This window comes from Ahaetulla prasina, chromosome 2 (assembly GCF_028640845.1).
Source record: "Ahaetulla prasina isolate Xishuangbanna chromosome 2, ASM2864084v1, whole genome shotgun sequence".
Taxonomy (NCBI): Eukaryota; Metazoa; Chordata; class Lepidosauria; order Squamata; family Colubridae; genus Ahaetulla; species Ahaetulla prasina.
The window spans coordinates 11,246,308-11,260,644 of NC_080540.1; the positions used below are offsets into that span (position 1 = coordinate 11,246,308).

Sequence of the window (14,337 nt, forward strand, 5' to 3'; positions counted from 1 at the left end):
ATATTTCCGCTTTTGATGGATTGGATGTCATTTCTGCTATCCATAACCATATTATAATCACCTGCCATTATCACATAATCTTTTTTGACTTCTTCTATTTCTTTATATACCATATTATAAAACTCTCTTTGATTTACATTAGGTGCATACAAGTTCTTGTCCATAAATTAAGCCTTGAATTGTAAGAAATCTTCCCATTTCATGCCTTTTTATGATTTTTATCATAAATTCACATCTTTTAGCTACGATTGCTACCCCTCGTTTTTGATGTACTAAATGCTTTTCATATACATCAGCCCAGTATAACTTAAGTTCATTCGCCTCTTTCTTTTGCACTTCTTGTAAGAGTACAATATATATTTTCTCTTTGTTAATTGATTTTTCAATTTTTGCTCATTTATATTTTCTCCCCCCCAAGCCATGTACATTCCACCTAGCTACCTTCAACTATTTCCCCATCTATTCTTCATATTACATATTCCCTTTGGTCTCCATATGTGCTCTAACATAAATCTTACAATACGAAAACTGCACAGTATACATATTACCCCAAAACGTAAATAACCTCTTATCCACCCATAAACATATATAATGGCCCCCTTCCCTTCTTCAGATCTTCTTTCTCTCCGCCAGATAAGACATCTGGTGGAGAGAAGGAGCCATCCATATATAGACTTTAGTCACCTACTCCACCTCCCTTAACCATCTTTACCCTATTTCAACACCCAAACATATATTGTAACACATATCTCTTAATACAACTATTACAAATATTTATATACTCTCTACAGCGAACTTGTAACTCCTGTTGCTTCATCCAGCCTCCCTTTCTCCCGTAGAACTTCTTTCTTCTTCTCCATCTCCCTTCTTGAGAATTTCGACATCTCATTCATTTTCTGGATTTGCTCCATGAACTTCTTTATTGATATTTCCGAGCTCCCTTAATTTCTCCATCGCCGCCTCCTTTGTTTCAACTCTATAAAATCTTCCACCATATAGAAATCTCAAAAAAAATACTGGATAACCCCAGCTATAATTAATATTATTTTTCTTCAGTAATTGACAAACTTGATGCATCTCTCTCCCCCACTGTAAAGTCTCACTACTTAAATCTGGAAAAACTTGTATCTGACGACCCCCAAACACTATCAATGCCATATTTTGCAATTTACGCATCAATTGCTCTTTTTTTGTGTAAGACCAGAATCTTATCACAATGTCTCTCGGCAATTTTCTTCCCAACCTTTTTGGGCCGACTCTATATATTACATCAATATTGTATCTTGTAAAGAGGACATCTGGGAGGATCAAGGTAGCCCAGTCCATTACTTCTTGGATCAACTTTGCTTCTTTTTCTTCACTTTTCTCTGGATATCCACGTATCCGTAAATTTGAGCGGCGCAGACAGTCCTATATCGCGATCAAATCCTTTTTTACCTGATGCATCATAGTCATCTGGCTTTTTAACATCCTATCGAGTTCTCACTTCTGTAATATTTTGTATCATATCCTGACTTTGTTTCACCAGATCTGTTATTCTTACATCCATACTATCCATTTTATCATTTATTTGCTTCAAATCCTCCTTTATATTTTTCTTCATTTCTCTTAATTCTTGTAAGAGAACATCATTTATCAGTCCGTGATTTCTCAGGTGACTTTTTTTTCCTCGGTTCCATTTATAAGGCTGTTTCCACTCGAATCAGACGTAACTCTGAAGGTCTAAGGCCTATTTCGGGTCTTTGAAAAAAAACACTTTCCACACTTTTGCTGCATTTTCACATCCGACCATCCAAAAAGATCTCTTGACCTTTTAGGAGTTTTACAGTCTATAGTCTATAAACGTCACTTCCTCCTTTGTCTTCGCCTTTATCAACTTATCTCCCTAAATGCAACTTAATAAAACTAAATAAATCCAATGGCCACAGTTAACTTTATTACACAAACCTTATCAAGGCTGTTTTAAAAATACTTACTTCTTCCACTTTTCCAGGCCTCGACACTTCAGCTGAAAGGGAGTAACAGGCCTTCACACTATACACTCATAAATCAGCTATTATCTTCTCAGCTGAACTCCTTTAAACTCTTTCCAAGTTCTCAGTCTTCAATCATAGGGCCCTTCCTCTCCCTCCTTCAAAGGCCTCCAAGACTCTTAATTAAGTCGGAGCTAAAAGCTCCTCTGAAAAATGCCCAATTCCAAGTCAAATACAGTCCAATTCTTCAGGAGAAAAGCAAGGGAAATAACTCACGTTTCATAATCTCTTAGATTTCATCATCTTAAAATGGGTGCTATATTTTTTTTAATCCATTCTCTGGGATGGCCCGGAAGAGGCAGAAATTCAGCGTCCTTCACCCATTCCGGAAAGCTCCTTCCCCCCCCCCCCAAAAAAAAATCCAGATCTATTAGGCATGTCATATTGGCACATCTGATGAAAACCCGACTCTGAAGGTTCTGAGGTTTTCCCCGCCCAAATTAAAAATCAGAATTCTTCCCCCCAGTCCGTATGTCCATTGCATGGTCCAAGCAGGTCACAGTCCCAACTCCAGCTGGTTTCAGTCCATGCCTCCCCAGCCCCTGGTGAGAACGTCCTTGGTTCCCAAGCGAATGAACTTTATTTTGGCTACAGATCCCCAGCTATCCCTGTTCCCACCTCCCGCTCCCACAGCTCCACTCAGCCTTGCTGCGGCAGCCCTGAAGACTTTCCAAAATGGCTTTAGGATTGACAGCACTACTTGCTGTTGTAACCCGAGAACCACCCATATTCATTTTCATGGCAGAAGAAGGCTGGAAAAGTAATTGCTTCCCTTCTGGACAGCTGCCATCCTGGCAGGCTTTATACTTTCAACGTCCGTTTTCCATGCATAATAAAATCATGAGAGGTTTTCCTGGCAGAGGAGTTTGAGGAATTGCTGCAGCTTCAGATCCTTTCTAATTGCAGCTGAAGACAGCAATGAAAGCTTCGGACTACAACTCACCCTCTGCTTGCAGTTCTGACTTTGCCACCCGGAGAAAGTGTTATGCAGGAGGAAAGACACTGGACCCTTCTCAGTCTGGGGGGGAATGCAATGATGTGAAAGTATGTCAAATATCAAGGCTTTGTATTTCGCCATCTATGGGGTTGATTGGTTTCTGTATTTTATTGCTGTAAACTGTCTGGAGTCACATTGCATTGGGCTGCCATAGACAATTTCTTAATAAAAATAAATACATACATATCTATATCCCACCTTAATTAGATGTAGAAATAACTCAAGGTGACAAATATACCTAATAGAGATCTAAGAGCCTTTTCTGTGGCCCAGCGTGGCAATTCCCCTCAAGGCTGTGAAAAGGAACCACATAACTCCAGAGAAAGGAAGCTCAGATCTCCTCCCTCAGGTTTGATACTAAAACGTGTTTGACTAAAAAGAATAAGGCAAGAAATTAAATGTTTACTTTCAAAACAGACCTTCCAAAGAGAGAAGAGAAATGAAATTCAAGATTCCTCTACACACATCAAATTTTGCTTCATATGGAATTTCTTGTGTGCGATAAGAGAGGAATTCTGTGTGAAACACTTCCCACAATCTGGACACTTGAATGGTTTCTCCCCTGTGTGTAACCTAACATGATTTATAAGGCTAGACCTACTACTGAAATCTTTCCCACAAACTGGACACTCATATGGTTTCTCCCCTGTGTGAGTTCTCTGGTGTATTTGCAATTCGGAATTCCACTTGAAACCTTTCCCACAATCTGGACACTTATATGGTTTCTCTCCTGTGTGAATTCTCTGGTGTTTAACCAGATAGGAATTCAACTGGAAACTTTTCCCACAATCCGGGCACTCATACGGTTTTTCTCTAGTGTGGGTCCTCTGGTGTATCACCAGGTCCGAATTATGACTGAACCTTTTCCCACAATCCAGACACTCATATGGTTTCTCTCCCATGTGAGTCCTCTGGTGCCTCACAAGCTTAGAATTCTGCTTGAAACTTTTCCCACAATCTGGACACTCATAGGGTTTTTCCCCAGTGTGAGTCCTCTGGTGTACTTCCAATTCGGAATTCCAATTGAAACCTTTCCCACAATCTGGACACTCATATGGCTTCTCTCCTGTGTGAGTCCTCTGGTGTATCACAAGCTTAGAATTCTGCTGGAAACTTTTCCCACAATATAGACACTGATACGGTTTTTCTCCAGTGTGAGTTTTTTGATGTATCATCAGGTTGGAATTCTGACTGAAACATTTCCCACAATCCGGACACTCATATGGTTTTACTCCTGTGTGAGTTCTCTGGTGTATCACAAGCTTAGAACTCTGATTGAAACCTTTTCCACAATCACTACATTTATAAGGTTTCTCTCCTGTGTGTGTCCTGTGGTGTTCCACCAGATGGGAATTCCAACGGAAACTTTTCCCACAAGCCAGGCAATGATATGGTTTTTCTCCTGTGTATGTCCTCTGGTTTATCACCAGGTGGGAATTCCGAATGAAACTTTTCCCAGAAACAGGAGTTTTATACGGTTTCTCTACTGTATGTGTCTGGTGTTCCACCAGGTGGGAATTTTGACTGAAACTTTGCCCACAAAGAGGACATTCAAAGAGTTTCTCCCCAGTATTGGAATGAATGCTAAATCTTTTGCCACATTGGGAGCACTGGTAGAGCTTCTCTCCAGTATGGGTACTTCCATGAATCATGAGGAAATTTTCCGGGGAAAAGCTTTTGCCGCACTCCAAACTTTCGCATGGCTTTTCACTGGATGGATCCTCTTGTGCAGAATCAGATATGATCTGCAATCTATGTCTTTCCCACATTACGCAGTCTGCGGGGGTTTTCCAACACTGATATGCTTGGATTCCTGAGGTGGCAAAAAATATTTCTGATCTCTTGCCCAGGTGGTTGTTTGGTTCAAACCAGTCTTTCCTTCCTCAAAGGCTTTCATTAACGCGTGGCAATTTTGGCTCTGCATGCAACCTTTTTCTTCCTACTGACTTCAAGTTCTTCCTCACTTTTTCTTTATTTAAATATTATCCTCCTTGATTTCTCATTTAATGTTTTTTTTCCAGTTCTATGTGCTCTATTTTTTCCAGCTCAAAACCTTGTTCTTGTTATTCTTTCCCCTGTCTCTCATCTGCTGAGGAAGAAGAGTTTTTAAATTTTCCAGAGGAATTGGAAAATATTTTGAATGATAGCTTATTTGCACTTTAGTGCTGCTTCTCATTCTCTGTTGTCCAGAGTGCTCTTCTTGGCATCCTCTCTCTCTGTAAGGTTAATATAAATGGGTTAGTTTCACTATTGTTTAAAAATGGTTGCAGGACATGTGAAAGCAGCAAAAAAGAATCCCCATATTAGCATGAAAAAGCAAACAATACAATTCTATTTTAACCTCTAATATTAAATATGATTGATTTGGCATACAGAATCACAGGAGCCTAATGAGATCCAAGTTTAAATATCGATGTGATCATAAAATTCTATTTTTCAATCAATCAGACAATCAGAGTAGAGTGGAAAGGGGCCTTGGAGGTCTTCTAGTCCCCCTCCCTCCTCAAACAGATATATGGTATAATATTAAATTTAAATATTAAATTTTTGGCTTAGGTAAATACATTTATGTATGCAGGCACAGAAATACACACCTATGGATGTATGTAACATATAACATATAACAACAGAGTTGGAAGAGACCTTGGAGGCCTTCTAGTCCAACCCCCTGCCCAGGCAGGAAACCCTACACCATCTCAGTCAGATGGTTATCCAACATTTTCTTAAAAATTTCCAGTGTTGGAGCATTCACAACTTCTGCAGGCAAGTCGTTCCACTTATTAATTGTTCTAACTGTCAGGAAATTTCTCCTTAGTTCTAAGTTGCTTCTTTCCTTGATCAGTTTCCACCCATTGCTTCTTGTTCTACCCTCAGGTGCTTTGGAGAGCAGCCCGACTCCCTCTTCTTTGTGGCAACCCCTGAGATATTGGAACACTGCTATCATGTCTCCCCTAGTCCTTCTTTTCATTAAACTAGGCATACCGAGTTCTTGCAACTGTTCTTCATATGTTTTAGCCTCCAGTCCCCTAATCATCTTTGTTGCTCTTCTCTGCACTCTTTCTAGAGTCTCTTTCTCTTTCTAGATATCCCAAAGTCCACGTATGCAAAATATCCAATGCATTTGGTCAAATTGTTTGATCTTAGTTTAGAAAGTGGGGAGGGGACACTAAAAGATGAAATGAATTCCTATTCAAGATCTAAACCTCCGTTTTGCCCATGAAGCTCCTCGCTTCCCAGGAAAACAACATGCCAATAAAATCACAAGAAATCAACAAGGACGTGAAAGCTGCTGTTTAAGAAATATATAAATATGTATTAAAAATATATATTATTATTTTTAAAATCTCCCAGCAGAAAATCACAGGCAACAAGTTTTAAATCGTGCAGCCCCAGAGGAACAAAATTTGGGCAGGGAAGGAATATGCAGTAAAAGCCCGCATGTTTCATTCCCTTCGCTGCTTCAGATCGTGGAGGGCCCGACTTGCTCCGGGCTTCTCCTCCGACCTTCCCTCCACTCACCTCCCAAGAGCCGCTTCCACCTTCCAAGCAGCACAAGAGGTTCCGCCGACGCCATTACGGTCCTCCGGCTGAGCCGTAAAAGAAAGTTCCTCTGCCCTTCGCCTCGTCTTTTTACATCCGCTCTAGCAATCCACTACTCTAAGGCAATCCACTACTCTAACCGTTCAATCTCAGCCTCTCCTCCTTCTCTAAAATAGCCGACTCACCGCTGTGCCGAGTTTTGTTTCTCTTTAGCGCGCCATCTAGCGACATAAGGCGGAAGAACATGCTCCTTCTACCATAAGGCGTTTGAAGATGTTCTCATTGATTCCGTGTTTATGTGGCATCAAATCCTATTGGACTCCCATTGAGCTCATCAGTAGCTTTTCTCCCTGAGGCTCCATCCCCAAACCTTTTCTTTCAGGTCCCCCAAGGGGGCATCCATTGTCCCTGGAGCTGCGCCCGAAGCTTCTTTTGCGAGAAGCGGCAATTAAATGAAAGGAAAGCGCCCTTTGGGGCGGGGGCTGGTAATAACGTGCAAATAGGAAAAGAGAAAGTGCAAGCTCCCTTGGTTCAAGCCACTTTTTCCTCTGATGTGGGGAGGAGGGTGCAGGATAACTGCTGAAAACATGCCTCTGCAAAGCAGCAAACCTGGTAAGACTGTAGCTTGTCTCTTCTGGGATTTTATTTTCTCTTATTTCCCAATTTAGTTAGCAAGCCTGATATTTCTTATTGGTGCTCCATCCTTGCTTAAAAATGGATATTACCTTATAGATAATTATAATTATACCTTATATTATAAGGTAATGGATATTACCTTATAGATAATACCTTATCCCACCAGTCTTGAAATCCTAGGCTTAGGAAACTTGGAACTCCGTCGCCTTCGACAAGACCTAAGTTTAACTCATAGAATCATCTATTGTAATGTCCTTCCTGTTAAAAGACTACTTCAGCTTTAATTGCAATAATACAAGAGCAACCAATAGATTTAAATTTAATGTCAACCGCTTTAATCTAGATTGCAGAAAATATGACTTCTGTAACAGAATCATCAGTGCTTGGAACACTTTACCTGACTCTGTGGTCTCTTCCCATAATCCCAAAAGCTTTAACCAAAAACTTTCTACTATTGACCTCACCCTCTTCCTAAGAGGACCATAAGGGACGTGCATAAGAGCACAAATGTGCCTACCGTTCCTGTCCTATTGTTTTTCTTTTCTTCTTCCTATATATATATATATATGCTTATACCTCCTAATATTTACTCATATATATGTTTATATATTATATAACCTTTTGTACGATGCTTATATATATTGTTGTGACAAAATAAATAAATAAATTCTGGGGGCCAATTGGTGTTGCAACCTGAGAACCCCCCCTATTTCTTTTCCAAGCTCAAGAGAGGGCTGGGAGAGTCATTCCCCTCCGTTCTGAACAGTTAGTATCCTGGCTGGTTTCAACAGCCAGTTTGTAAACAGCAGTTTGTAATGCATAAGAAAATCATGAGAGGCTTTCTTGGCAGGGCAGTTCAAGGCATTAACTGCAGATCAAGATTTTTTTATATGTTCAGCTGAAGTGGGCAATGAAAGGTTGGCAGCCTGGGATTTCAACTCACCCTCTGCTTGCAGCTCTGACTTTTGCCACCCAGAGAAAGGGCTGTGCAGGAGTAAAGACACTGGGCCCTTCTTGGTCTGGTTTCAGGCCATGGCAAATTACCAAAAGGGCTATTGATTGCAATTCTCATGGACTGTTGGAGGGTTTGAGATCGAAGGCGCACAGTCTTTATGTCCCTCCTAGACCTCTTGTCAGGTTTCAATACCATCAACCAGGATATCCTTCTGGAGAGGCTTTGGAGACAGGAAATGGAAGGAGCTTTATTAGGGTCATTCTACTTCTATCTCTATGCCTGGTTCCAGTCCCTGTGGGTAGAAGAGGGTGCGGTGCTTCTGGGCTCAAGCCTTTCACTGCTTGCTTGTTAACATCTACATTAAACTGCTAGGAGAAGCCATCCATACTGATATTCAATTATGTACAGGTAGTCTTGGACATAACATTTCATTTAGTGACCATTTGAAGTAAGAACAGCACTGAAAATGCTGATTTGTGACCGTTTTTCACACTTACCATCATTGCAGCATCCCTATGGTCACATAATCAAAATAGGGAGTCTTGGCATTTGTCTCCCATTGGTGATAGTTTGTTTGTTTGTTTGTTTGTTTGTTTGTTTGTTTATTTATTTATTTATTTATTTATTCGATTTTTATACCGCCCTTTTCCCGAAGGACTCAGGGCGGTTTACAGCCAAATAAAACAACATAAACATAGACTAAAATTAAAAATATATTAAAACTGATTATAAAATGGCTTAATAGAATTAAAACTAAGATAAAACCATCATAAAAACCCCACTTAAAAATTTCATCAGGCTAGCCCCGCACGGTGGAATAAAAAGGTCTTGAGCCCGCGTTTAAAAGACCGGAGGTCGGGGACTTGACGCAACCCCGTAGGCAACTCATTCCAAAGGGCAGGAGCCCCCACAGAAAAGGCCCTCCCCCTGGGGGCCGCCAGTCGACATTGTTTGATTGACGGCACCCTGAGGAGGCCCTCCCTATGGGAGCGCACAGGCCGATGGGAGGCTATAGGAGGCAGTTGGCGGTCCCGTAAGTAACCCGGTCCTGTGCCATGGAGCGCTTTAAAGGTGATAACCCAGGTGACAGTTGCAGGGTCCTGGGTTCATGTGATCACCTTTTGTGACTTGAGGTGGTGAACAAACTGGGGGTCCTCCTGCTTGAGGATGCCATGGCTCGGGCGGGCTTTGCAGAGGTTCATCTGGTGCACCAATTGTTCCCTTTCTTGGACCGGGAGGCCTTGCACAGTGTGTCACTCATTCCTTCTTGTGTGTCCTCAGTCCCTCTTGTTTGGATTACTACCTGGGTCCCCCAGAAACTTCAACTGGTCCAGAACGCATCAGCCCACACAGTAATGGGAGTCCCTAGATTGCCCAGGTAACATCTTTGTTGTGTAAGCTGCACTGGATTCTTTTCTTTTAAGGTGCAATTGAAGATGCTGGTCATAACATTTACATTTATTTCTTTATTATAACAATAGCACTTAGAATTATATACCACACACAGGGCTTTAGAGCACTCTTGGTTTAGTGTCAGAATATTGTCCCCAAACATATGGATCCTTATTTTACCGATTTCAGAAGGATGGAAGACTGAGCCCACCTCAATCCCCGTCATGATTGAACTCCAGGCTGTGGGCAGTCAGCCAGCAATACTGCATTCTAACCACTGAACCACCAGGGCACCTGTCACTATTGTCCCACCTTTATTATTCTTGCATCCATCCGTCCTACCAGGTCAGATAGGGTGGCCACGCTCCTAGCCCCTTCCTTTAAATATTGCCATGTGATAGGAGCTAGGAAGTGAGTCTTTTTCATTGCACTCTTCCCTATGAAACACTCCCGCCCTGCCCCCCCCGAAGTTTGGCAGGACTTTATTGTCCTTGTCTTCCATAAAACAAGGAAGATCTAGCTGTTCCCCTAAGCACTGGGATAAGATAAGATGCCTGCACATCACAAGCTTGATTTGGTATCTGGTTTTTGTTTATACGTATTTGGTTTTAATATGGTTTTAAAGATAATTATTGATTGGGAACCGGACAGTGTTTGTTATAACATGGTTACATAAGTATTTTAAATAAATGAATCCCAAAAATGGCTGCGTTTGGTTGTCCTTGTGAAATTTCCTTGAGGCACTCTACACATTTAATTATCAAATGTATTTGCCACTAATCCTGCGGTTAACTTCTCCAATTTAACACCTTTCAAGGAGAAAATTACCAGTTTGGAGACAGAATAGCACCGAGCATGACTAGTTTGTAAAGGCAGGAGGCCTGGTTCACTTCCACCTTGAACAAAAGCAAGAACCACCTTTTTGGAATTCCCAGACAATCCAAATGCCATCAACCTTGATAGAAGTGTGCTGCATTTGCAGGGCAAGTATATGTTAAATGTGGAGGTTTTGCGTTTGGAAATATATGGTTTTGTATCAAGGTTTTATTGTTGTAAACAGTGCAGAGTCACCATTACTTGAGCTGCCATATACATTTTCATGCTAAGGAAAAATACAGAACGGAACAGAATAACAGAGTTGGAAGGGATCTTGGAGGTCGTCTAGTCCAACCCCCTGCTCAAGCAGGAGGCCCTATACTATTGTGGTATATACATACGTGCATACATACACTTATTTATATCCCCCTATATCACATGTAGAAATAAGTCAAGGCAGCAAACCTGCTTTCTCTGGCCCAGTAATGGCAGTTCCCCTTGACTCTGTGAAATGGTCCTTCTGCACTTGGCCAAAGAAAGGAACCTGAGATGAGATTAGAGAAAGAAAAGAAAAAGGTAGAAGGAAACCGAGATCAAAGGCTATTAGGCTAAAAGGTATAAAGAGCAGTTACAAGAATTGGGCATTCATGAATTGTATTTGTTGTAAGGTAAAACATGATGGAAATGTTGGAACCAGAAAAGTCACACTATGTCCAATGTTTTTAACTATATATTTAATAAAAAACTTAAAAAAAAAGAATTGGGCACGGCTAGTCTGGCAAAGACAAGAACCAGGTGTGACACGATAGCAGTCTTCCAATATTTGAGAGGCTGTCACAAAGGGAGCGGGGGAACAATTTTCCAAAGCACCTGAAGGCCAGAGAAGAAACCATGGGTGCACACTGATCAAGGAAAGATTCAAGGAAAATCTTGAATTTCTTGAATCTTAGAAATAAGGAAAACTTTAAGACAGTCAGTATAATCAACCAATGGGACAGCTTGCCTTAAAAAGTTATGATTGTGAACTTCGTGTGAAACCCTGTCTGCAATCTGGGAGTTTGAATGATTACTCCCCTATATGTAACCTTACATAAATTATAAGGCTAGACCTGTAACTGAAATCTTTCCCACAATCGGGACATTCAAAAGGTTTCTCTCCTATGTGAGTCCTCCAAGTGTCTCATCAAAAGGGAATTCCGACTGAAACTTTTCCCACATTCAAGACACTCATATGGAAGAGTGTGGTGGAGCATCCCAGCAACTACAGTCAAAGAGAACGGTCAGCTCAGTTCCTGTGCTGTTTTCTCCTGTTTGTGGGCTCCAAAAAGAGCCAAAGCCACCCTGTAGGTGAAGCTAAGGAGGGACGCTCTGTGAGGTCGAAGGAGATATCGCAATCTCCTGTTGAACCCCAGAGCTTTTTTCATATGGTTTCTCCCCTGTGTGAAACCTTATATGATTTACAAGGCTAGACCTATAACTGAAATGTTTCCCACAATCGGGACATTCATAAGGTTTCTCTCCTGTGTGAGTCCTTTGGTGTTCTACCAGGTGGGAATTCCGGGTGAAACTTTTCCCACAATCCGGGCACTCGTATGTTTTTTCTCCAGTGTGAGTTGTCCGGTGCATCACGAGGTTTGAATTCCGACTGAACCTTTTCCCACAATCCAGGCACTTATATGGTTTTTCTCCTGTGTGAATTCTCTGGTGTATCACCAGGTTGGAATTCTGACTGAAACTTTTTCCACAAACGGAACAGTTATACGGTTTCTCTCCTGTGTGTATGGTCTGGTGTTCCACCAGATGGCAATTTTGACTGAAACTTTTCCCACAAACAGGACATTGAAATGGTTTTACTCCTGTGTGAGTTCTCTGGTGTATCACAAGCGTAGAACTCTGCTTGAAACCTTTTCCGCACTCATTACATTTATACGGTTTCTCTCCTGTATGTGTCCTCTGGTGTTCCACCAGTTGGGAATTCTGCCCGAAACCTTTCCCACAATCCAAGCACTTATACGGTTTTTCTCCTGTGTGAGTCCTCTGGTGTTTCACTAGGTTAGAACTCTGACTAAAACCTTTCCCACAATCCAAGCACTTATACGGTTTTTCTCCTGTGTGAGTTCTCTGGTGTATCACCAGGCAGGAATTCCGAATGAAACGTTTCCCACAAACAAGACATTTATATGGTTTTTGTCCTGTGTGTGTCTTCTGGTGTTCCACCAGGTTGTAATTTTGTCTGAAACTTTTCCCACAAACAGGACATTTATATGGTTTTTCCTCACTGTGAATCATCTTGTGTTTCACCAGGCAGGAATTCCGACTGAAACGTTTCCCACAATCCAGGCACTGGTATGGTTTATCTCCTGTGTGAGTTCTCTGGTGTATCACCAGTTGGGAATTCCGAATGAAAGTTTTCCCACAAACATGACATTTATTTGGTTTCTCTCCTGTGTGTGTTGTCTGGTGTTTTACCAGGTGAGAATTTTGACTGAAACATTTCCCACAATCCGGACACTGCAATGATTTTCCTCCTGTGTGAGTTCTCTGGTGTCTCACAAGCTTAGAACTCTGCTTGAAACCTTTTCCACACTCACTACATTTATACGGTTCCTCTCCTGTGTGTGTCCTGTGGTGTACCACCAGGTTGGAATTCCAACGGAAACTTTTTCCACAATCCAGGCACTTATACGGTTTTTCTCCTGTGTGATTCCTCTGGTGTTTCACTAGGCAGGAATTCTGACTGAAACGTTTCCCACAATCCAGGCACTGATAAGGTTTTTCTCCTGTGTGAGTTGTCTGGTGTTTCACCAGGTTGGAATTTAGACTGAAACTTTTCCCACAAACAGAACATTTATATGGTTTCTCTCCTGTGTGTGTCGTCTGGTGTTCCACCAGGTGAGACTTTTGACTGAAACTTCGCCCACAAACAGGACATTCAAATCGTTTCTCCCCAGTGTGAGTTCTCTGGTGTGTCACCAGATTGGAATGAATGCTAAACCTTTTGCCACATTGGGAGCACTGGTAGAGCTTCTCTCCAGTATGAGTTCTTCCATGAATCATGAGGAAGCTTTTCCGCAAAAAGCTTTTGCCGCACTCCAAACATTTGTATGGCTTTTCACTGGATGGATCCTGTTGTGCAGAATCGGATGTCATCTGTAATTTGTGTTTTTCCAACATTAGGCAGTCTGCAGGGTTTTCTCAACACAGAAATAAATATATTTCTAACCTCTTCCCTAGTGGTTGTTTGGTTCAAGCCACTTTTTCCTTCCTCAAAGGCTTTCATTAATGCTTGCCAATTTTGGTGCTACATGGAGCCGTTTTCTTCCTAATGACTCAAAGTTGTTTCCTCACTTTTTCTTTAAATATTATCCTCCTTGATTTCTCATTTAATGTTTTTTTTTCAGTTCTGTGTGCTCTTATTTTTCCCAGCTCAAAACCTTGTTCTTGTTATTCTTTCCTTCGTCTCTCATCTGCTGAGGAAGAAGTTTTTAAACTTTCCAGAGGAATTGGAAAATAATTTTGAATGATAGCTTATTTTGCACTTTAATGCTGCTTCTCATTCTCTGTTGTCCAGAGTGCTCTTCTTGGCATCCTCTCTCTCTGTAAGGTTAATATAAATGGGTTAGTTTTATTATTGTTTAAAAATGGCTTTTATTTTTTATTTTATTTTTTATTGTTTAAAAATAAACCAAACCCACCCCATATATTAGCATGAAATAACGAACACTAAAATTCTATTTTAACCTCTAATATTAATTATGACTGATTTGGCATACAGAAACCTAACAAGATCCAAGTTCAAATATCGCTGCCATCATAAAATTCTCTTTTTCAATCAATAATCAATCAGACTAGAGATTTTTTTAAAAGTTTTTTTTATTTATAATTAAAAACATTGGACATGGTGTGACTTTTCTGGCTTGAACATTTCCAAAGTTTTACTTTACAACAAATACAGTTCATTTACGCTA

The 14,337-nt window shown here is 41.0% G+C and overlaps 3 protein-coding genes across 3 annotated transcripts in view; all 3 read right to left on the bottom strand.

Annotated features, from left to right (window-relative positions):
* Nucleotides 1-6,747, bottom strand: part of LOC131193500 (zinc finger and SCAN domain-containing protein 2-like) — a 48,393-nt gene extending 41,646 nt beyond the window's left edge. Inside the window, exon 1 of the mRNA XM_058173737.1 lies at nucleotides 6,550-6,747. The gene's annotated coding sequence lies outside the window, so the exon portion shown is untranslated. The remainder of the gene's footprint in view (nucleotides 1-6,549) is intronic.
* LOC131193519 (zinc finger protein 208-like) overlaps nucleotides 1-14,337 on the bottom strand; it is a 58,201-nt gene that overhangs the window by 12,617 nt on the left and 31,247 nt on the right. The window contains exons 2-4 of the mRNA XM_058173778.1: nucleotides 10,835-10,913; nucleotides 8,150-8,381; nucleotides 3,559-5,246 (exon numbers count right to left, since the gene is read on the bottom strand). Of these exons, the coding sequence (XP_058029761.1) occupies nucleotides 3,559-4,799 (1,241 nt within the window). The 5' untranslated portion in view covers nucleotides 4,800-5,246; nucleotides 8,150-8,381; nucleotides 10,835-10,913. The remainder of the gene's footprint in view (nucleotides 1-3,558; nucleotides 5,247-8,149; nucleotides 8,382-10,834; nucleotides 10,914-14,337) is intronic.
* The window catches only part of LOC131193523 (zinc finger protein 208-like), a 34,646-nt gene continuing 31,228 nt past the window's right edge, over nucleotides 10,920-14,337 (bottom strand). Inside the window, exon 4 of the mRNA XM_058173781.1 lies at nucleotides 10,920-13,412. Coding sequence (XP_058029764.1) covers nucleotides 11,723-13,412 — 1,690 coding nt within the window. The 3' untranslated portion in view covers nucleotides 10,920-11,722. The remainder of the gene's footprint in view (nucleotides 13,413-14,337) is intronic.